At 40.1% G+C, this 24,391-nt stretch overlaps 1 protein-coding gene, 1 long non-coding RNA gene and 1 pseudogene across 2 annotated transcripts; all 3 read right to left on the reverse strand.

Annotated features, from left to right (window-relative positions):
• Positions 1-1,911: 1,911 nt before the first annotated feature.
• Positions 1,912-3,715, reverse strand: LOC110924343. The gene is made up of 6 exons (XM_022168361.2): positions 3,622-3,715; positions 3,066-3,307; positions 2,644-2,970; positions 2,477-2,560; positions 2,187-2,375; positions 1,912-2,076 (listed from the first exon to the last, which is right to left on the reverse strand). The coding sequence occupies exons 1-6, from the start codon at positions 3,713-3,715 to the stop codon at positions 1,912-1,914; spliced, it is 1,101 nt and encodes a 366-aa protein (XP_022024053.1).
• An 826-nt stretch (positions 3,716-4,541) lies between these two features.
• LOC110921262 lies at positions 4,542-4,947 on the reverse strand. Its single transcript, XR_002582311.2, has 3 exons — positions 4,874-4,947; positions 4,727-4,793; positions 4,542-4,643 (listed from the first exon to the last, which is right to left on the reverse strand). It is a non-coding gene; the product is annotated as an uncharacterized LOC110921262 (long non-coding RNA).
• Positions 4,948-10,403: 5,456 nt separating this feature from the next.
• Positions 10,404-22,997, reverse strand: LOC110925552 (annotated as a pseudogene).
• Positions 22,998-24,391: the final 1,394 nt, after the last annotated feature.

Raw genomic sequence — 24,391 nt, forward strand, 5'->3', positions numbered from 1 at the left:
CCTTTTCATTTTAAGCTAACATAATTTTGTATATATGCATCTCATGACCGTTTCGTTTAAAGCTAATTGAATTTTGTATATTTGCATCTCAAAAGCTTTTGGATTTTAGAATCTTTGTTTTTGACTGGTCTTATAAATTGGGTTGCATTGCATGCCTACTCAGCCCAATAAAAGTTTTCTTCTGCTGCCCTCCCTGATTGTCAACTTCACTTTGCTAATTTTTTTTCCATAGTATTCTGTTGAATACATGGTATGTGTTACTCTTTTTAGTGTAGAGGTGGCAAAATGGGTGGGTCAAAAAACTTAAAATGGGTCTAAACGAGTAAACGGGCAACATCTATACCGGTCAAAACCTTTTATAGTTCCAGTCTTCCAGAAGCAAAGGTTGGGTTATTCTGGGAACCTTTTGTCCTAATTTTTTTTATAATCCATTATTTTATTACATATAGTTACAAAAACTATACGTTGACATGTTCATCTCGTATGCGTTGTACACATGTGATGTTAGTCATTAGAGATTATAATTACCCAAATCGACCCATTGATGTTTGAAACGCTTTGCATCGTAAAAGTATCATATTTATTTATGGTAAACACATGTTTTTAAGTATCATATTTATTTATGGTAAACACATGTTTTTGAATGTTAAGTATTGTTCGATCTGGCCCTAAGATCGTGGGTCTTTGAGAATGGCCCCAACTCCCGTCCAGTGTGATCTTGGTTTTAAAAAGCGAGAGACACACAAAAGCGATGAGGTCTAAAACCGAGGCGTGAAGCGCAAAAGCGACGGGTTTTTTGTACCTGAGGCGCAAGCTAATTATATATATTTTTTAGAGTTAACTGCTATTTTCGTCCTTGTGGTTTGTTCATTTTGCAATTTAAGACCAATTTTCAAAAATGCACAAGTTTCCTCCCTGACATACCGGAAACGTGCCACTTCTGTCCAAAAATTAAAACTCAATTAAGTCAGACAGCAGACAGGTTAAATGAAGGGTATTATTGTCAATTTATAAAATAAGGTGAAAATAAAATATATGAATTGACAATAATACCCTTCATTTAACCGGTCTGACTTAACTGGGTTTTAATTTTTGGACTGAAGTGGCACGTTTCCAGTATGTCAGGGAGGAAACTGGTGCATTTTTGAAAATTGGCCTGGAATGGCAAAAATTAACAAACCAAAGGGACGAAAATGACAGTTAACTCTATATTTTATATATCACATATATATCCTATAGGTTTTTAGCTTTCTCTAACAAAAATATAGCTATAAATAAGGTTTTTGTATGATTTTAGCTGCATGTACAAGCAAAAAAAACCCAAGGCACAACAATTAGATGCATAAATACGCCTCGGGTACAAGAGGCGCGAACCTAGGGCCAAAAAAAAGCCTAGAAAATCACAAAAAAACGCACCTGTCACTACAAGAACAGGGTACCTTTAGCGGCGACGGGTGTCGCCGGTATTGACCACTTTTGTCGCCGCTATTGACCATTAGCGGCGACATGTCGCCGGTAAAGAATCGCCGGTATTGCTGGGCCGGTATTAACCTGTTGTCGCCGGTATTAGTTGCTGTCGCCGGTATTGACCTGCCAGTTTTAGCGGCGACAGTTGTCGTCGCTAAAGGTGTCGCCGGTATTAACCTTCGTCGGTAAAGGTTGAAAAGCAATAGCGGCGACACGTGTCGCCGCTAAAAGTCTGTTTTTTTTTAATACAGCAGCTGTATATACAGCTGCCCAGCCAGTTTTACGGCCGAAAAAAAACAAAACCTGCCTATTTTCAAACAACGCACGCATACGCCATGAACATTATCAACATATACTAAAGGTAATATACTTAAAAACTACGTTTAAGTCATACATTATATCCTACAACGTTTAATTAAATCCAAAGCATACATTAAAAACAAGTCACTCATCGTCATCGTAATCGTTGGGTTCATCGTCGGATTCATTATCGAATAAGTTGTCAGAATCGTAGTCTTTTGACTTTCCTTTTCCCTTTCCTTGTGAAGCAAGATAGTTGTTAAGTTGGTTCAAAAATGACCGGGTTTGGAACAAGCTGTTAACAAAATCCTACAAAAATAGATAGCAAAACGTATATTAGCATATTAATTAACGCTACCAACATATATTTAACAAGGAAACATGCGTTCGTTTGTCATTTTATAAATTGCGTAGTTTACCTCGGAAAAGGGTTCTTGCGTCCGAGATTGCGAAGACGACATGTTAGATGACGAGTGCGAGGACGTGTTGGAAGAAGTTTTAGGCCCCATCCCGCGGTACCATCCTTGCCGCTCACCCAACGCTTCCTGATACGGGGCAATTGGCGCACCCTCACCGCTCCATTCACTTGTCGCGTGTTGTATGTTCCGCTGTATTTTACGAAGATGATTAAATATATATGTGTATACATATATATATATATATATATATATATTTGTTATAGAAAATAATACTTAAAAGAAATACTTACGTAATTTTGTTCAGCAACCGGATCAACCCAATTCCCTTGATTGTCCGTGTGGGTTTTAGCATACGTAGGTACCCAACCTATATCCTATATCCTGTTTAACATTAAATTTAGATTAGACATTAAATAAACAAAAGCTTACACACACGCACACATACATAAAACATTACATTTTTATAGGCGGTGCTACCGTACAAAGATGTCCCCCCACGGTATGGGAATTGTTGTTTCTCGCGTACTAGTGTGTTGGCCTTGCTTCTTTTAATATATTTTTCTTCCCGGAAACCCTCGATGGTTCTCAACCAGTTATCATAGGGCATATCCGCGGGATGGAATGCCCTTGCACTCTCAAGATCATTGTAACCTCCCTTGCTCTTAAATAATTTTTTAGCATCGTGCTTGCGGTCAGAGTACCGCTTCATAAGCACAGCCCTAATGCCACCCGTCAAGTTTTTGGCCTCTATATCACGTTCCACTTCATCAAAATTGAAATTTTCCTACAAATTAAATAAAAAAGTTAAAATATCATATATAAATTAGATTTGCGTGTGCTTAAATATTTGATAAAATTTTATGCATATAAGTTGTTTACCCGTAAGTGGTTCATGAGGGCATCCTTGTAATGTTGTTCAACGTTATCCCATCCAATTTTATCGAACGGGATGGACCGCCACATATACAGGCCGGCCTCCCGTGAAAACATATCCCTTGTTTTACCAACAGGGGTATACGTCACCTGCCTGTCAAACGTAAGCGATACAGGCCCCCCCGCTTTTACCAGACGCCTTAGTTTCTCGTTTTTTGCTTTCCCCCTAACCTTCTTCGGGGGAACCGCTGCAATTAAAACAAAAATAATTAGTAACAACATTTATAATATAAAAAATATAAGGACTACAAAATAATTTAGTAAAATAATTTAGTAAAAACCTTCTGGGGTAGCCCAGTTGGCCAGTCCCACCCAGGCCTCTTCTTGAGGTCACCGGTTCGACTACCGGCAATGCCCTATTGGGGTGTTGGGGCTCTTCACCGTGGGTACTCACCGCCAGGCAACATTGGGACGTTGTTAGCTTGCGGAGTTGCAATACTCCGGCGGATGGGAGGTCCGTGCAACTACCCCCCCCCCCAAAATAATTTAGTAAAAGACTTACCGTCTGTCTCGTGTGTGCCACGAAATCCACCAGGAGGAAGCGGTGGATCACCAGCGCCGTCACCCCCATGTCCCCAGGGGGCCACATCAGCCATCAGATAAGCGAATATCAACAATACAGAAAACATAATCCCTATAAAGTTACAAATGTTACAGCATGTGTATCTAATAGAAATTAAGGGAAAGTACAACAAGTGTAACTCAAATTACAATAAATATTTCAAACAAGTGTTTATCAATTACAAATCAATATAAATTACAATAACTTTTCTTTTAGTCAGACTCCACATAATCGGGATCATCCTCATCATAATCAGCCTCGACCTCATCACTATCAGTCTCGACTTCAAACACTTCATCGACGGTGGCCGTTGGGGGATCAACTTCAATTGAAGGCTCACCCGCAATAACATGAGAAGATCCAATTTGAAAGTATTGGGTCAAGTCAATGACAAGTGGACAGTCAGATGAAGAGTTGTTGTCGACAATGTCCCTATCTTCTAAGTGTTTGTCAACATTTTGAACCTTATTAACGCGGTCATCACTTAATGGCCGATCCCAAATTCTTCGATGATTAACATTTTCGACTACCCACCTATGTTTATTTTTTTGGTTTCGAGACGTTTCTTGGATGAAGAACACTTGTTTGGCTTGCGAAGCAAATATGAGTTGATCGTCTTTGTCCCATTCATGTTCAGTGCTTATACTGGTGATATTATTGTCATGGTTTACACCCCTTTGAGTATCAAACCACTTGCACCGAAATAGGACAGTGGAATAATCATTTGTATAACGTAACTCAATAATTTCTTCTAATTGGCCATAAAATTTCACACCGTTCTCTCCAACCACTTCCATGCCAGAGTTTTGCGTTGCGCATTTTGCATCACGTTCAAGTCTCTTAAACCTAACACCGTTGATTATGCAAGCAGTGTAAGTGTAAGCAGTCATTTTCGCACAAATTGAAAGAGCATACAACTCCGGGTGGAATTCTGGAGAATTTTGTGTTTTCATCGAATGGACCTAACAAATATAGAGTAATAATGTTTGTTATATATGTATTACCTAGCAAGTATAGAGTAATGAGTGTTATATATGTATTATACCTTATGGAGAAACCATCCCGGAAATTTGGTTTTAAGATCATCATGGGGATGTGTATGTTTGAATTCACTACATTGATGACAAATATAAGAAAGGAATGAGAAATACCAATTAACAGATTATGAAATGTTAAAGATAGAAGCACTCACTTCATGTACTCCCTAACTTCTGCGCAGTTTTCGAGGACAAACCATTCCATCTTGCTTTTTTCGATGAATAATAGATATTTCTCCTTTCTTGCGCCAACATAACGACATTTGGACTCAAACACCCATAACTTTCTTTTTTCAACAACGACATCATCGTTTCTATCTGGGTGATTGAACTTAGTCTGAACATCTTTAAGGTACATTGAACAAAATGTTAGAGCTTCTTCAAGCACATAACCTTCAGCTGTACAACCTTCAGGCCTTGCCGGGTTTTTGACATAGTTCTTTAGTTTTTTCATGTACCTTTCAAATGGATACATCCATCTAAAAGCTACTGGACCTCCCGCAATCGCTTCATCAGGTAAATGCACAAGTAAATGAACCATAATGTCAAAAAACGCAGGTGGATATTATGGTTCTCCCGTTAAAGTCGAGACTTGTTCTCCAAGGATGGTTGGCATCTAAGAACCGGCGATGACCAACATAAGCACATTTACCAGTTACACGTATTGAAGGAGTGTATTGGTTACAAGTTGGGCATGCCATGTAGCCTTGTCCGCTCCAACCTGATAGGCTACTACGGGCTGGAAAGTCATTTATGGTCCATAACAACGCCTCCTTCATTGTGAAGTATGTGTTTGTTGCTGCGTCTTTAGTACGTACACCTGTCTTCCACAATTGCTTAAGCTCATCCACTAACGGTCTAAGGAAAACGTCCATGTCTTTCCCCGGTGATTTAGGGCCAGGAATCAACAAGGTCAACATGAATGTGGACTCTCGCATGCATAGCCAGGGAGGCAGATTATATGTGGTGAGTATAACCGGCCATGTGCTATGAGTCGAGGATCCCCTACCGTTGTTAAAGGGATTAAAACCGTCAGCTGCAAGCCCTAAGCGAACATTTCGTGGCTCCATCGCGAAGTTTGGGTACTTTTTATCAAAGTCTTGCCATGCAGATCCATCAACTGGATGACGCATAGTCCCATCTTCCGATCGTCCGGTACTATGCCATATCATATCTTTCGCTGTGTGCCTTGAACAATACAAACGTCGTAGTCTAGGCGTCAAAGGAAAGTATCGTAACACCTTACGAGCCACCTTCGTGCCTTTTGTGTCTTTATCGATCCATCGACTCTCATTACAAACGGGACAATTTTGCAAGGACTCGTTTTCTTTCCAAAAGAGAGCACAATCATTTGTGCACACATCTATCATCTCATATGCCAAACCAATCTTCTTAAATGTCTTCTTAGCTACATAATACGAAGGGGGAATCTTGTTGCCTTCTAGCATTGACTCTCGCAACAACGAGAGGAGTCGATCTACTCCTTCATTTTGAAAATGGTACGTATCCTTTATATTCATAAGCTTTGCTAAAAGGTCGAAGAAAACTTGGTACAACCAGGATATAATTCTGTTTCAACTTCCTTCACCAGGTCTTCAAAATCATCAACAACACCGCTACCATCTCCATTCGAGTTCTCTTGGTTAAGGTATGTATCTTCTTCCATACGCTCCCCCCTAATGTCTTCAATAACGTTTACCATACCGTCTTGTGGCGCAACATCGTTTACTTCTACAATTGGAGTCGTGTCCCTGTGATAGCTCCACTTCGTGTATTCCTTCCAAAAACTGTTAATACGCAAATGGTATTTCATTTCTGCCATAGTTTTTAAGCCGGAATTTTTACATTTGGTACACGGACATCTAACTTCATCGTGGTTTTTTATCACTCTTTCACACATCTCGATAAATGACTCTAGTCCTTGCTTGTAGTGAGTTGAATGACGTGGGGAATCAATCCAACTTTTATCGATAGGCATTATGCAACTGAAAGGAAATCTAATTTAGGATTAACAAGACAAGGGTAGGCTGCTAAACCCACTTTTTGAACATTTTATCTCATATGTGAATGTGTATTACATGATTGCTTGTTTAAAAAAAATTCGACAGCATTTCCTCTTAGCTCCCAAGTATATATGTAATGATATATATACCCGAGGAGCAAAGAGAAAATGATAACCGAATCCTTCTTAAACAAACAATCATGTAATACACATTCACATCCTAAATGAGATAAAGTATTCAAAAAGCAATCCCAAGATAAACGGGGACAACCCGAAATTAATTTCTAAATCAATTTCGGGCGGGTGTTTCTAAGCTTGTTATGTTCTTAATCAATTTCGGGCACAGTTTTTTAAGCTTGTTATGTTCTTAATCAATTTCGGGCGGGTATTTCTAAGCTCGTTATGTACATTTTTCACCAACATACTAACATACAACAATTATATAACATACTAACAATTTACAATTTACATACTAAGATTATACAATTTACATACTAACAATTATACAAACATACATACTAACATACACAATTTACATACCTAAACTAAAAATTATACAATTTCTAAACTTTAAAAAAAAAACTAACCATTATACAATTTACATACACATTTTTCAAATACACCTACATTATACAATTTACATACTAACAATTATACAAACATACATACATTCATTCATACACTTACATAGCCACATACAACTTAAACTAAAAATTATACAATTTACATACTAACAATTATACAAACATACATACTAACATACTAAACTAAAAATTATACAAGTTCTAAACTTTAAAAAAAAAAAAAACTAACCATTATACAATTTACATACACATTTTTCAAATAAACCTACATTATACAATTTACATACTAACAATTATACAAACTTACATACATTCATTCATACACTTACATACCCACATACAACTTAAACTAAAAATTATACAATTTACATACTAACAATCATACAAACATACATACTAACATGCACAATTTACATACCGAAACTAAAAATTATAGAATTTCTAAACTTAAAAAAAAAAAAAAAACTAACCGGTTTTTCAGGTGGTGACCGGAGAAGTGAAGGTGGTGACCAGAAGAGATGGTGGTGACCGGAGTTTCTTCCACAAACACAAAAATACACAAAAAATAGCAAAAATTAAAGCCTATAACACGTATGTAACAAATGTAGAGAAGAAATGTAACATAAAACAAGTTAAACTAACCAATTGGGCCAAAAATCGGGTGTCTCCGGCGGTGGAAGGAAGAGTTTTGGGGGGAAAAGTGAAGAGGAAAGAGGGAAAGTCGCTGATAAAGGAGTTTTACGTTTCGACTTTTAGCTGAGACAGCATGTCGCCGGTATTGATCATTGGTCGCCGCTATTGGGTTAACCAGGATAAGATTTGTGTGGCTAGGATTTAATGTGGGACACAGACTTTTAGCGGAGACAGCTGTCGCCGCTAATAACCTACTTTATGTCGCCGGTGTTGCCTTTTAAGTCCCCAACCGTTAGATCAGGATTTTGATCAACGGCTGGGGTTTGGTCTTAGGGTGTGTGACACGGATCGACATTAGGCCCGTCGCCGCTAATGGTGTCGCCGCTAAAGGCCTACCATTCTTGTAGTGTGTTTGACGCTTCTTGTAATTACTCTAGGCGCTGAGTGAAAAGCCCCAGAGTGCATGCCTCGCGCTTAAGCGCGCCTGTGGCGCGCTTTTTAACATCAAGAGTGCGATACATACATTTAACTAATAGTTGAGGCACTCCTGAAGGGTGACCATGTAACCAATGCATAGTATTTGTTATTCGGTTTCTGATCACTTTTGTTTTATTATTTATTGTCAGTTAAGTTAAATGTGGATGTGGCGATTCAGTATCGAACAAGGCTGTTCTAAGACTATCTTCAACGCATCCAAAATCAGGTCGTCCGAGCCACGTCGGAGCCACCCGAAGTCAGGCGTCGCGCTGGAGCCAGCCGCCTGAGGATGTCCAAAGGTGAGACACCCAAAGTTAAGGGCTTGGGTTGTCTCAGTTCTTGAGCCATTTCCTTTTCTGTTCTCTATTTATTAATGGAAATTTTCAGTTTATATAGAGCTATATTGGAGCAAGAAACGGCTGTGAAGACATCGAAAGCTTATGAAGCTTTAATGGATAAACTAAAGTGATGTGAAGGAGATGAAGTCTAACAGTCAACAATGAGGAAAACTTTTTATTTTATTATCAAAAGTTTTACATTCACCCCTTCAATTGAGTTAAACTAATTTGCCCTCGTGATTGGAATGAAACAATTATTTACCTAAAAAAAAAATTAAAAATTAATCTGTTGCATGTGTCTATCTATTTACATTTTCTAAAATCAAGTTTACTTGTATGTTAGATACAACTTATTTACTTTTATCAGTTATTTAATTATTTAAATACATTTTAGTAACTTAAATACAATGAAAATATAGGAAAAATTAGTGATGATGTGGAAAATGTAAAGATATGTAAGGATGTTTCATGTTTGTATGGTTGGAAGTGAAATTGAAGTTTATAAGGATTTATAAAGATTTGTAAGGATTTGTGAGGATATGATGTGGCAAATGACTAGGCAGGTAAGGGCGTCCAAGGGTTCTCTTAACATTGAAGATAGTCTAAAGGACACACTTTCCAGACTGCTCGTTTTCTACAGCTTTTGTTTTGTAAATAACTAGCAGAATATTATGTTACTTGATCTTTTTTAAATTTGTTCTCTAGTATGTTTTGAGACTTCTCATTTATTTGACATCTCCATACTCTACTCTTGCATTTGCTGTGTGTTCTCACATTTTTAATGGGGCATGAAATGTAATTAACATATCATTTTTCTTTTTTTTTTCGCCAAGTGGTTTGATTTCACGGGTTTTGGGCTAATTTCTGTGTGGAACTGCTACTCACGCTTTAAAAAGTATAAAACCAAACTGGTTGGGTTGGTTTAAGTTATGGTTAGCTGGGCTGGACAAACATTCCAAAAATTTTCAAGTTTAGCGGTTAATTGCAAATCAGCTGTTTTGCAATTATGGTTTTGGGTAAAATATCTTTGTCGGCAATTATGGTTTGGAATAATATACACTCACAGTTTGACATTGTCACATTGCTTGGGTTTGGTCGGTTTTATTATTTTGTAAATAAATGAATTTTAGTTAGAAAGCCGAAAAATAATTTCATATCTTTTTCGTATGATGAATGCAAGTTAAGTGCAATAAACGAACAACAGTACAACATAAATTTTGAACTTGTATTATAAACACGTTAAAATCTAACTCGCATGCTCAAGAATAAATGAAAATCTTATAAATGTAACTTTCCATACTGCTCGTTTTCTACAGCTTTTGTTTTGTAAATAACTAGCAGAAAAAAAAAAGAGAGAGAGTTGATGTTTTTTTCATGCGTACGTAAAAAGCATAACTTTTTTTGCAAAAAAATGATATGAAGCTTCTATGACAAGTGGAGGCCTACCTCTCTTAGATTCGAAGCTTTCTTTGGCACAGGCAGGCACCCCCTCAGTTTAGAGTTTCCATGTATTCTTTTCCTCAGCCATCCTCTGATCCAGGACGACAACACCGATGTGTCTTGCTATAATTTTGGTTAATTTCTTTCCTTTCATCTTTCAACACACGTCTTCCCTCTATTGTAGTGACCCTTTTACTCTAGACCTATATCGCTAATCATATTCCTCATCTTCAAAGTGGATCTTTAGGTTGAAGTTTCCCAAATCACGTTGCTCTTCTTCAATTCTTCTAACTGATTCACCAACACATGGCCTACATCCTTCAATTTTAATTAGCTCAAGCGTTGGTATGTCCCCAATTTCAAGAGGGATTTCTTCAAGATCGGAGCACCAGAAAATTTCTAACTGCCTGAGACACGGGAAGCTTATACTACAGGCTTCCCATTGTTTGATATCTAAACCCATAAGTCTCAAGAATTTTAGCTGTTGAAACTCTTTTTCATCTGTGTTCCAGCAGCTTCCAACAAAGGCATCGTAATGCAGTTTGAGAACCTGGAGATTAGGTAACGACTGAATGAATGACATTTCACTCCATGCTAGACTACACTTCCTCAATGTAAGTAATTTCAATGATGCTGGGAATGTAAAGCACTTCACGCTTCTTCCAAAGTCGGCCTTTAATTTAAGCTTTTCAAGGTAGCTGAGAGATTTGAAGTCCTTTTGCTTTTCTGTGCAAGTGATGCAGTGAAGTTCCTTAATATAGGGAAAATACTTTTGAAAATCATCTACCCCGCCTGGCAAATTCACATTTGAGATAGTTTGCAAATTCAATGGTTTTCCAATGGAATGTAGAAAACTACAGGTACCACTGTATGGAGGACAAGTCAACAAATGCCTCAGATTTACCAAATTGGATATCTCTCTGGGCAAAATAATACAACCATCATACATAACATACACTATGAGGGTTTGAAGGCTCCAGAAATTGCATATTGAAAGTGGGAGTACATGTAAATCAGCCCGAATTGTAAGATACCTCAAGTGAACTAGCAATTCCGCGCCTTCGGGAAAATAATCCAATTTACACTTTTGTAGATCTAACACCCTAAGTAGCACAAAGGAACGGAAATCATTTGCAATGGCATCACCCAAGGATTTGAAATAACTAAAGGACACAATCGATCGCAGGTTTTGGGCGGTTGGAATGTCAATATCTTCATTTATGAACATACGGAGCGGCTTGTATGGTTGTGTAATAGCATCAGAAAATTGAAGCTTGAATCCTTCTTCCTTAGTTTTTTTCAAGCATAGCTCCCTATAAGATCATGCATTTTACAAGCTTTCAAACCTCCATTTGACTTTCTTCTTCCTGCTACAATTACAAGATTTCTGTCAACTAGATCCATGAGGTAACCCTTTGCAATATCCTCCAAGCTTCTATTTCCATCTTGTTGAATGAATCCCTCAGCCACCCATAACCACATCAACCTTTTTACTTCAAACTTAAAGTCTTCTGGGAAGCCACCAAGATAAAGAAAGCACTCTCTCAAGTGCAGAGGAAGATGATTGTAACTTAAACCTAATGTTTCCATGCATCCATTCTGGTCACCAACAATGTACAAACTGGTCTTGTGAGCAATTTCCTCCCAAAACTCTTCACTACATGCTTCTTTTGCTAGAACTCCAGCAATGACAACTATTGCAAATGGTAATCCTTGACAATTTTTTTACTATTTGCATTCCAAGTTTAATTGACCATTCAAGGCACTCATTACCATGGAACACCTTCTCACACAACAACTCCCAACCTTTTTCTTTGTTCAAATATCCTAAGTAATGAATCAATCCATCTGAATTTGCATGCTTAGCAACTTCAGTGAGGCGACTAGTTAGCAGAATTCGACTTCCATTGTTATTGTAACACCCCCAAAATACCACCTGCGGAAACCCCGCGAGGCGTGTTACACATCAGAGTCTGAGCCACCAATCACATTGAACCAATAGTAAGTACTTAAATAAAACATGTCATTAATAGCCGAAATTAAATGTCAAACACAATATCAGTTCACAAGAGTTATGTAGCGGAAGCATATGATAAGTCGTTTAGTAATTGTTTCAAAATAAACTTAAACCAATGTATCAATTATAAATAATCCAGCAGCTTCGATCCATGACCACTCCAGCACTCCCAGATAGCAAGTCCAAGTTCCAAGGTTAACGACCTACAAGCATGCAAACAAGTGTGTCAGACTACGCTGGTGAGTTCAAGGTTTTGTTAACGTGTTGAGTTACCAGATGTATGTTAATGCGATTCAATGTTGCGTTACGATGTTGCTCATGTTAGATACCCTAGGGAGTGTGCCCATGTGTATCCGGGGAGTGGGTACCCCTTAACGACCGTTTGCTATGTTGCCATCATTAGATACCCTAGGGAGTATGCCCATATGTATCCGAGGAGTGTGCCTCTAACAACCATAGCCCTATCCAGATAATTAGTTCACGCCCGTCCTTACGGCCCGGTGTGAGGTTTCCCACCTAATAGCGCTATCAACTAATTACCCCCATTGCCCTCCAGGCAATAACCAAAACCGATTAAGTTGTTTACCCAATGTTTCCCTTCCAAATGTTTACCCGTTGTCCCAAACCACCGGGACGCATGCTTGAGAAAATGCAATGACCTCACCTTGATTTGCTCGGTATGTTACAGTAAGTGCTCACAAACAATCAGTCAAGTCCTAAGATAGGCACGTATACATAATCAGTTTATAATCACGAAGTTGGCACGTAGATATAATCATAGTGAATCATCGCATCAACGAGCACCGAGTATCACATTGCACGTATTCGTAGTCATATATGTAACGTCTTATACTTACAACAGTCATGTATCTCAGTTAACTTCTAACAGAGTTAAGTCAGTTTACTGTGCAGAATATTCTGTTTCGCCAACTACCCTCGGCGAAACACAACATTGGCGAATCACAGGTTTGACGAAACACATTCTGTTTCGTCAAACATCCTTTGACCAATCACATTTCTATTTCGTCGATGATCCTTGGCGAAACACAAAGCCTGTTTCGCCGATTACTCTTGGCGAAACACAATCTTGTTTTGTCAAGAATTCCAGTTCGTCAAACATTCAAGTTCGTCAAGGCAGCAGTTACGTCAACATGCCAGTTACGTCAATTACGCTAATCAGTTACAGTTTCATCACAGAAACCCTAATAATCATGGACAGCCGTTACCTCATCAACCAGTAATCATATAGAAATCGTTCAACGTACATTCATCATCTAATCAATACGCGATTCGTAAGTTAACTAAACGTAGATAGATTCATGACAATAACACCAATCCGATCCATAACCAATCAACAAGACTAACACATATCATTTAATCGATTACAAACGGACGGCAATCATGGTGTGAAAATATCGAACGAACATAAGCATCATACATCTTGTTCTACATTAACCCAGATTCTAACAAGCTATCACAACCCTAAGTTGAAATCATGATTCATTCGTAGACACAAAACAAATCAATCAAACATAACTCATTCTTACGCATTCAACAACCTGAATATAAAACCATAGCTTTGGATAAAAATCCGATACATGAATGTGCGTAAAACTCAAACCGAACAAGTACACGATACTAACCAAGTTAGGGATTTCGAGAGAGACGATTGATCGAACAGGAAGGATCTAGCTTCCAAGGAAGGGCTGCCGTCACACAGAGGGTTCTAGGGTTTTTCTGATTTACCAAAGGTATAAAATGTAAGCCAGTTCACGTTATTATACATGTATTCACGTAATGGGCCCTTACTGGGCTTGGCGAAACAGATGGGCCGGCGAGACACTTGTTTCGTCGAGGTGATGTTGGCGAAACAGACTTCCTGTTTCGTCGAGATTGAATTGACGGATCAAGCTTCTGATTCGTCGGTTCGTCGGGTTGATTCGTGAAAGTTTTACAAGACTTAGCTAGTTCGAGTGTGTACTCCCAGGTTCACATTATATCAATAACACACAACACGCAATATTCACAATAGTCTCATTATCACATAACGTGCACATTACAAGTCAATAAGTCAAACGACTAATCAGTCAAAGTCAACGAAGGTCGAAAACTCGAGTTGTCACATCATCCCCAACTTGAAAGAAATTTCGTCCCGAAATTTGATAGGCCGTCCGGAACACGATGCGATGCTAATCAGGATGACTGTGCATTACCCGCGGGTGTCACATCATCCCCAACTTGAATGGGAATTTCGTCCCGAAATTCACTAGTTACATGAGATGCAGAATTGCTAGGCTTGGTCTTGTCTTTGGGAAATAAGTGTGGATACTTGCGTTCCATCTGGTCCTCACGTTCCCACGTGAACTCCGGACCACGTCTTGAGTTCCAACGAACTCTCACAATGGGTATACGACTATGCTTACGCACTTTAACTTCCCGATCCATGATCTCAATAGGTTCTTCGACAAACTGTAACTTGTCATCTATTTTCAACTCTTGAAATGGTACAACTAGTGTTTCGTCAACCAAACACTTCTTTAACTGCGACACGTGAAATACATCGTGAACATTACCCAACTCAGCAGGTAATTCCAACCTGTAAGCTACCTTTCCAATTCGTTCCATAATTTTGAAGGGTCCTACGTAACGGGGGTTTAGTTTGCCGCGTTTCCCAAAACGCACCACACCCTTCCAGGGTGAGACCTTTAACATAACGCGATCATTAACTTCAAATTCTAACAGTTTACTACGCTTGTCAGCGTAGCTTTTCTGGCGGTCGCGAGCTGCGGCCATACGGTTTCGGATCTGCACAATGCTTTCTGACGCTTCAAGCACAAACTCAGGGCCTGTGATCTGACTATCACCCACCTCAAGCCAGCAGAGAGGTGAACGGCATTTCCGTCCGTACAGTGCTTCGAACGGAGCTGCCTTAATACTTGTATGGTAGCTGTTGTTATAGGAGAACTCTATCAATGGCAAGTGTTTCTCCCACCCCTTCCCGAAATCAATTACACATGCCCGCAGCATGTCTTCAAGTGTCTGGATGGTGCGCTCGCTTTGACCATCCGTCTGCGGGTGATAAGCGGTACTCATGTCGAGTTAGGAACCGAACGATTTATGCATTGACTGCCATAACTCTGAAGTGAAACGCGGATCTCGATCTGAGATGATAGAAGTTGGTACCCCATGCCTAGAGACGACCTCTTTAAGATAAACCGCTGCTAGTTGCGAAAACTTGTCTGTCTCCTTGATTGCTAAGAAATGTGCTGACTTCGTGAGACGATCAATAACCACCCAAATGGTATCGTTTCCGGCCTGAGTTCTTGGTAGTCCTGTCACGAAATCCATGGCGATCTGTTCCCACTTCCATGTGGGTATCTCTGGTTGCTGCAGTAGACCTGAGGGCTTTTGATGTTCCGCCTTGACTTTAGCACAAGTCAAACATTTACTGACGTATGTCGCTATATGGGCTTTCATGCTGGGCCACCAGTATGTAGTTTTCAAGTCGTGGTACATCTTATCTGATCCAGGATGTACGGAGTAACGTGACTTATGTGCCTCATCCATTACAAGTTGTCGTAAGTCACCATAGAGTGGAACCCAGATGCGTCCGGTTACATAGTAAGCACCGTCTCCCTTTTGTTCTAGTCGTTGCCTTGAGCCGCGTAAAGCTTCAGCTTGAACGTTCTCTGGTTTCAACGCTTCTAACTGAGCGTTTCGTATCTGGGAAGGAAGATTGGACTGGATCATGAGTTGCAATGCTCGTACACGCCTAGGTGCATTATCCTTTCTGCTGAGGGCGTCAGCTACAACGTTCGCCTTGCCCGGATGATACTTGATGGCACATTCATAATCGTTCAATAACTCAACCCATCGCCGTTGCCGCATATTCAATTCTTTCTGGTCGAAGATATGCTGAAGACTCCTATGGTCGGTGTAGATGGTGCATTTGGTACCGTACAGATAGTGCCTCCAGATCTTCAACGCAAATACCACCGCTCCTAACTCCAAGTCGTGTGTCGTGTAGTTTTTCTCATGAATCTTCAACTGTCGCGAGGCATAGGCTATCACCTTCTTGCGTTGCATTAACACACATCCGAGACCCTGAATAGATGCATCACAGTAGACCACAAAATCTTCGGTACCCTCTGGTAAAGACAAAATCGGTGCGCTGCAAAGTTTCTGCTTTAATAACTAGAAGGCCTCTTCCTGCTTCGTTCCCCAAGAGTATACCGTGTTCTTCTGTGTCAGCGAAGTGAGGGGTTGTGCGATCTTCGAGAAATCTCTAATAAACCTCCGATAATATCCAGCGAGACCAAGAAATTGTCGCACCTCAGAAGGAGTCTTTGGTGCCGCCCAATTCTTAACTGCGTCTACTTTCGCAGGATCCACATGTATCCCTTTCTCGTTAACAACGTGCCCAAGGAAATGCACTTCTCGAATCCAAAAATCGCACTTAGAAAACTTAGCATACAGTTGTTCCCTTCTCAAAAGTTCTAAGATGAGACGTAGGTGACGCTCGTGATCCTCCTTGTTCTTTGAATAAACCAAGATGTCGTCAATAAATACTATAACAAACTCGTCGAGATATGGCTTACATACACGGTTCATGAGATCCATGAAGACCGCTGGTGCATTCGTCAATCCAAACGGCATGACCAAAAACTCGTAGTGTCCGTAGCGCGTTCGAAAAGCTGTCTTGGGAACGTCTTCTTCTCTAACCCTTACCTGGTGATAACCCGACCTTAAGTCGATCTTTGAATAGAAGCTTGACCCTTGCAACTGGTCAAACAAGTCGTCGATGCGTGGTAACGGATAGCGGTTCTTAATGGTCACCTTGTTGAGTTCTCGATAGTCGATACACATACGGAATGACCCGTCTTTCTTCTTTACGAACAGAACTGGGGCTCCCCAAGGCGAAGAACTGGGTCGAATGAAACCCCTGTCCAACAACTCCTGCAATTGATTGGACAGTTCCTGTAACTCTCCAGGTGCTAACCGGTAAGGAGCTCGAGCAATTGGAGCCGCTCCCGGTGCAAGATCAATCTGAAATTCTACTTGACGGTGAGGAGGTAACCCTGGTAGTTCCTCTGGGAATACATCAGCGAATTCTCGCACCACTGGTAGATCCTCGATCTTACTCTCTTCAGACTGAGCGTTGGTAACTAACGCTAACAGTGCAGGATACCCCTTTTGTAGATACTGTTGTGCACGCATGGCCGTGATAATCCCAACCATCGTCCCACTACGATGCCCTTGAACTAACAGTGACTCTCCATCAGGGAGAGGAATATGCACAATCTTCTCCTTACACAGAATTTCTGCTTGGTGCTTAGACAACCAATCCATGCCTACCACTATGTCAAAACTACCGAGCGTAACGGGAAGGAGGTCAATGTCAAACACCTGACCCACGAGATCTAGTTTGCATCCGAAAAGGACATTGGAGGCTTCTATCGTCTTACCATCTGCTAGTTCTACTACTTGATTAACCTCTAAAGGTGTTGGGGTTATCCCTAATCGTTGACTAAACTCTAGGGACACGTAACTCCAATCGGCACCCGAATCAAATAATACAGAAGCAATACGATTGTTAACAGGAAACGTACCAGTTACAACGCTGCCGTCATTCCTGGCATCCCCTGCTCCAAGCTGAAACACTCTGCCCCGAGCACCATTACCCCCGTTGTTGCCGTTGTTGTTGTTGTTGTTTCCAGCATTGTTGTTATTCGGGCGGTTGTTGTCGTTAGCGTTCTGGTTTAACTGAGGGCAATCCCGCTTAAAGTGACCCTCATCCCCACACTGATAGCACCCCTTCCTGGAACCCTGATTCTGCTGGGGTGGTTGTCCCTGTTGTCTCTGATTCGGCTGGTTTTGTTGCTGCTGGTGTTTAGGCTGCGGGGCCCTACAATCCCTGGCCTCATGGCCCGCCTTACCACACCTATCACACTTCCGAGTACACGACCCGAAATGATGATAGCCACACTTGTTACATCGTGGCTTCTTCCCTGCATACGAACTCTGGCTGTGGCCACTTCCCTGGCCTTGATTGACAGAAGACGACTGGCTAATGTTGCGGTTGCCGTTGTCTGGCTTTTCTGAGTCTGGCCAGCACTGGATGCTTTGTCATAATCACTCCACTTCCGCTTGTTATCATTAGCGGACGCAGTAGCAGTGGGTGTAGCAGTAGTAGTAGCCGAAATACGCGGGGGTAACGAATCGCTTTCCACCTCTTGATCCACAATCTTGTGAGTCAGACGAACGATCTGTGTCAAATCATTGAGATGGGCTGCAGTGACCAAGCTCTTCACACGCGGGGGCAACCCTTTGATGAATAACTCAATCCTCCGAGACATAGGCCGGGACAAATTTGGGCACATGTCGGCCAGTTCATACAATCGCTTCACATACGCTTCAACTTCAGATCCAACCATCTTCAAGTCGTAGTATTCGTTTTCAAGCTTCTGGACCTCGTCCCGAGGACAGTACTCCTCCCTGATCAGTTCTTTAAAGTCTTCCCAAGTTGTGGCATTCGCTGCCTCGATGCCCAACAACTGTACTTGGGCATTCCACCATGTTAGGGCACCATCAGCCAAGGTACCCGCAGCATATTTCACCCTGTCCCCAGCGGGACAGTTACAAATAGCGAACACAGACTCTGCTTTCTCGAACCATCTCAGAAGTCCCACAGCCCCTTCTGTCCCGGTGAAGGTCTGTGGCTTACAGTCCATAAACATTTTGAACGTACACGCAGGCTGGTTGGGTTGAGGTTGCGCTTGCTGACCTAAATGACAAAAGGAAACACGTTACAGGAGTGAAAAGACGTGTATGCGTTATAAGAGTAAGAGTACTTGGTACATTCCGTACCAGCTTGATAGGCTGCTAAAGCCTCAGCCACACGGGTGTTGATTAGGTCAGTCAACTCAGCCTGAGTCATGTTGATGTTGCCACGCCCGTGTCCTCGTCCACTCATGATTCTATATATAAAGATGAACCGATTCAGGAAATCGAAACGAGATGGATATCAAGTATCAGGTTGATATCTACGTACTACCAAGTTCACACATAATAAGGCAGAACCCTTCTCACGCTCGATAAGCCTCACTGGGACTTGCATGCACCCCACGTTATTATTAAGTGTGCACCCATAATAATAAGGCAATTTGCATGCTTATCTCAGTGCCTCTTAGCTTGCGCTCGAAGTTTCCCCCGTTCACACAACACAACGAATGGTATCACAGGTTTACTATTCACATAAGTCGATGAGTAGTGTCTCACTATCTAGTCATCGTAGTCTCGAGTATATCGTGTCATGCAAGTTATGAGTGTGTGACTACTAAAGAAGTAGTGCATAAACTAATCAGGAGACGAACCTTGCGATCTGGAGCTGAGTGTCATGATCGATTCTTCGAAGGTATTTGGTTATAGTCTGGTTTTATAAAATGTTTTAAAACCTAGTTCACTATAACCAGTGGCTCTGATACCAAACTGTAACACCCCCAAAATACCACCTGCGGAAACCCCGCGAGGCGTGTTACACATCAGAGTCTGAGCCACCAATCACATTGAACCAATAGTAAGTACTTAAATAAAACATGTCATTAATAGCCGAAATTAAATGTCAAACACAATATCAGTTCACAAGAGTTATGTAGCGGAAGCATATGATAAGTTGTTTAGTAATTGTTTCAAAATAAACTTAAACTAATGTATCAATTATAAATAATCCAGCAGCTTCGATCCATGACCACTCCAGCACTCCCAGATAGCAAGTCCAAGTTCCAAGGTTAACGACCTACAAGCATGCAAACAAGTGTGTCAGACTACGCTGGTGAGTTCAAGGTTTTGTTAACGTGTTGAGTTACCAGATGTATGTTAATGCGATTCAATGTTGCGTTACGATGTTGCTCATGTTAGATACCCTCGGGAGTGTGCCCATGTGTATCCGGGGAGTGGGTACCCCTTAACGACCGTTTGCTATGTTGCCATCGTTAGATACCCTAGGGAGTGTGCCCATATGTATCCGAGGAGTGTGCCTCTAACAACCATAGCCTTATCCAGATAATTAGTTCACGCCCGTCCTTACGGCCCGGTGTGAGGTTTCCCACCTAATAGCGCTATCAACTAATTACCCCCATTGCCCTCCAGGCAATAACCAAAACCGATTAAGTTGTTTACCCAATGTTTCCCTTCCAAATGTTTACCCGTTGTCCCAAACCACCGGGACGCATGCTTGAGAAAATGCAATGAACTCACCTTGATTTGCTCGGTATGTTACAGTAAGTGCTCACAAACAATCAGTCAAGTCCTAAGATAGGCACGTATACATAATCAGTTTATAATCACGAAGTTGGCACGTAGATATAATCATAGTGAATCATCGCATCAACGAGCACCGAGTATCACATTGCACGTATTCGTAGTCATATATGTAACGTCTTATACTTACAACAGTCATGTATCTCAGTTAACTTCTAACAGAGTTAAGTCAGTTTACTGTGCAGAATATTCTGTTTCGCCAACTACCCTCGGCGAAACACAACATTGGCGAATCACAGGTTTGACGAAACACATTCTGTTTCGTCAAACATCCTTTGACCAATCACATTTCTATTTCGTCGATGATCCTTGGCGAAACACAAAGCCTGTTTCGCCGATTACTCTTGGCGAAACACAATCTTGTTTCGTCAAGAATTCCAGTTCGTCAAACATTCAAGTTCGTCAAGGCAGCAGTTACGTCAACATGCCAGTTACGTCAATTACGCTAATCAGTTACAGTTTCATCACAGAAACCCTAATAATCATGGACAGCCGTTACCTCATCAACCAGTAATCATATAGAAATCGTTCAACGTACATTCATCATCTAATCAATACGCGATTCGTAAGTTAACTAAACGTAGATAGATTCATGACAATAACACCAATCCGATCCGTAACCAATCAACAAGACTAACACATATCATTTAATCGATTACAAACGGACGGCAATCATGGTGTGAAAATATCGAACGAACATAAGCATCATACATCTTGTTCTACATTAACCCAGATTCTAACAAGCTATCACAACCCTAAGTTGAAATCATGATTCATTCGTAGACACAAAACAAATCAATCAAACATAACTCATTCTTACGCATTCAACAACCTGAATATAAAACCATAGCTTTGGATAAAAATCCGATACATGAATGTGCGTAAAACTCAAACCGAACAAGTACACGATACTAACCAAGTTAGGGATTTCGAGAGAGACGATTGATCGAACAGGAAGGATCTAGCTTCCAAGGAAGGGCTGCCGTCACACAGAGGGTTCTAGGGTTTTTCTGATTTGCCAAAGGTATAAAATGTAAGCCAGTTCACGTTATTATACATGTATTCACGTAATGGGCCCTTACTGGGCTTGGCGAAACAGATGGGCCGGCGAGACACTTGTTTCGTCGAGGTGATGTTGGCGAAACAGACTTCCTGTTTCGTCGAGATTGAATTGACGGATCAAGCTTCTGATTCGTCGGTTCGTCGGGTTGATTCGTGAAAGTTTTACAAAGTTTTACAAGACTTAGCTAGTTCGAGTGTGTACTCCCAGGTTCACATTATATCAATAACACACAACACGCAATATTCACAATAGTCTCATTATCACATAACGTGCACATTACAAGTCAATAAGTCAAACGACTAATCAGTCAAAGTCAACGAAGGTCGAAAACTCGAGTTGTCACAGTTATCATGGGGGAAAAATAGTTTCAACTCATGCCATGTTTCTGTGTGCCAGATATCATCAATCACAATCAAATATCTCCGACCCATTAGATGTTTGTGCACCATTTCACGAAGTAGAGAGTTACTAGCCTTTTCAATGTCAAGTTAACTACGGATGGATTCCAGAATTTGAATCAACACACCCCTTTTATCATATGTTTGAGAAACAGTGACCCATACACGGACATGGAAATAATGCTTAACATAACCATCATTGTATACTTTGGTGGCTAGGGCAGTCTTGCCAATTCCACCCATACCAACAATAGAGACAACATCTAGCTTCCTTTGATCTTCCACAAGTTTGTCTCTTATGAGCTCAGCATCACGATCAATCCCAACGAAAATTGTATCCAATAGTTTCTTTGATCCTCTGGAGAACGAACTTTGAGCAGCAGAAGATTGATTTAGCGTTCTATGAGGTCTTGGAGATGAATCCATCTTCATACTCATGAATTCTACCTCGATAGACTTGAATGATCTCCTAACATTATCAAGAGATCGTTTAAAGTCCCCAGATGTAGGGAAATGTTCATTATTCCTAATGTGAACACAAGACAGAAACTGATTGTCGACAAACTTGAGCGATTGTTCTAACATTCCAGATGTAGGGAAATTATCAGTAGTATTCCTGATATGAACACCGGATAGAAAGAGATCGACGCTGTATTCTACCTCTTCTGCTGCATATATGAATCGTTACTTCAGATCATTGAGTTTTTGGAGGTCTTGATGGTTGTCGATGTAAAGGGTTTGGGTCATCGAGCCCAACTCTTGATAGAGAAGTTGGAATTGAGGCCTTTCTCATATAATTTCTGGTTTGTTGATGGATGGAATGTCGTCGCAGTTAATAAGCTGGTTCAACTTCTCCATGAACATCTGGATCCCTGAGTATGCCATCTTTAATTTCTGAGTCTTTTTGGAATAACAGAATCGGGGAAAGAGAGTTTGGGTAGAGGGTTGCTGATTCTAGTCAGATTGCTTGAGTTGTGAATGTAAATTGCTCAAAGTATAGCAGTCAGATCGATAGTCTGAAACTCTGAAAGGATCTCACCACTCTCAGATAATTGATAGGTTAGGTGAAATACCCACAAAATTACAACAATAAAATAGTAATAATAGAAATAATGCGACCAATTTTTCTAAAACCTAATGACCGTAAAATAATAATATAATTATGTAGTTTAAATTAAGAGTAAATTACGATTTTAGCTCCTGTGGTTATATCACTTTTACCCTTTTAGCCCATTTTTTTTAACATCTGAGCTTTCAACGTCTTCTTTTCTAACCCTTTTGGCCCCTAACGTCTTTTTTTCTAAACACTTTGGCCCCTAACATTTAATGGATGGGATTAGTGTTAGGTGCCAAAAGAGTTAGAAAAAAAACGTTAAGGGCTCAGATGTTAAAAAAAAAAATTTAGACTAAAAGAGTAAAAGTAATATAAACACAGGGACTAAAATAATAATTTACTCTTAAATTAAAGATGTATAAAATATCATAGAATGTGGACCATTAGCCACCCTATTAATAATAATTTACTCTTAAATTAAAGATGTATAAAATATCATAGAATGTGGACCATTAGCCACCCTATTGTTGTCGTAATCTGTTAAATTAAAGATGTATAAAATATCATAGAATGTGGACCATTAGCCACACTATTGTTGTAGTAATCTGCAATTGTTTTGCTCTAAAAGAAGTTTTAGGATAAGCCAAATAAGTTTTAATATTCAAATCAATTTAATAATAATCACAAATATTAAATTGCAAGAAAGTGGCAAAGGTAATTAATGACAACATAGTTTTGTTGAACACAAGAAATAGTGTGAATGTGTGATGACTCCTTTTATAATTTTTTTAACACTTATTAAACTTAAACTTTGACTTTTACAATAATTTTTAATTGAGTAAATTACGTTTTTTTTGCCCATGTGGTTATATCACTTTTAATATATTAGTTCAAAATAAGAATTTTTAACATATCCGCCCCCATGGTCTCTATAACTAACCACTTTGACCCCTAAGTCTAGAGATCATGGCGGCCAAAATGGTTAGTTATAGAGACTATGGGGGCCAAAATGGTTAGATTTATGGGCCAAAATGGTTAGTTATCGAGACTATGAGGGCAGATATGTTAAAAATTCTTATTTTAGGCTAATATAGTAAAAATGATATAATCACAGGGGCCAAAAACATAATTTACTCTTTTTAATTAAAGAAAGGGGTGGCATGGGCCTGCGGAGGTTGAGAATGCAGATAGATTCAAGATTAAAAAAAAACATAAATAAAAAAAAAAAAACTAAAAGATCCATGCTAAGACAATTGCAACTTTCATTTAGAACATCCCTTTACAAATTGTACTAATTCTAACTATGGACAAATGACATAACAGGCCCCTCTGTACTTACAATACTCCC

The sequence above is a fragment of the Helianthus annuus genome, chromosome 17 (assembly GCF_002127325.2).
Source record: "Helianthus annuus cultivar XRQ/B chromosome 17, HanXRQr2.0-SUNRISE, whole genome shotgun sequence".
NCBI lineage: Eukaryota > Viridiplantae > Streptophyta > Magnoliopsida > Asterales > Asteraceae > Helianthus > Helianthus annuus.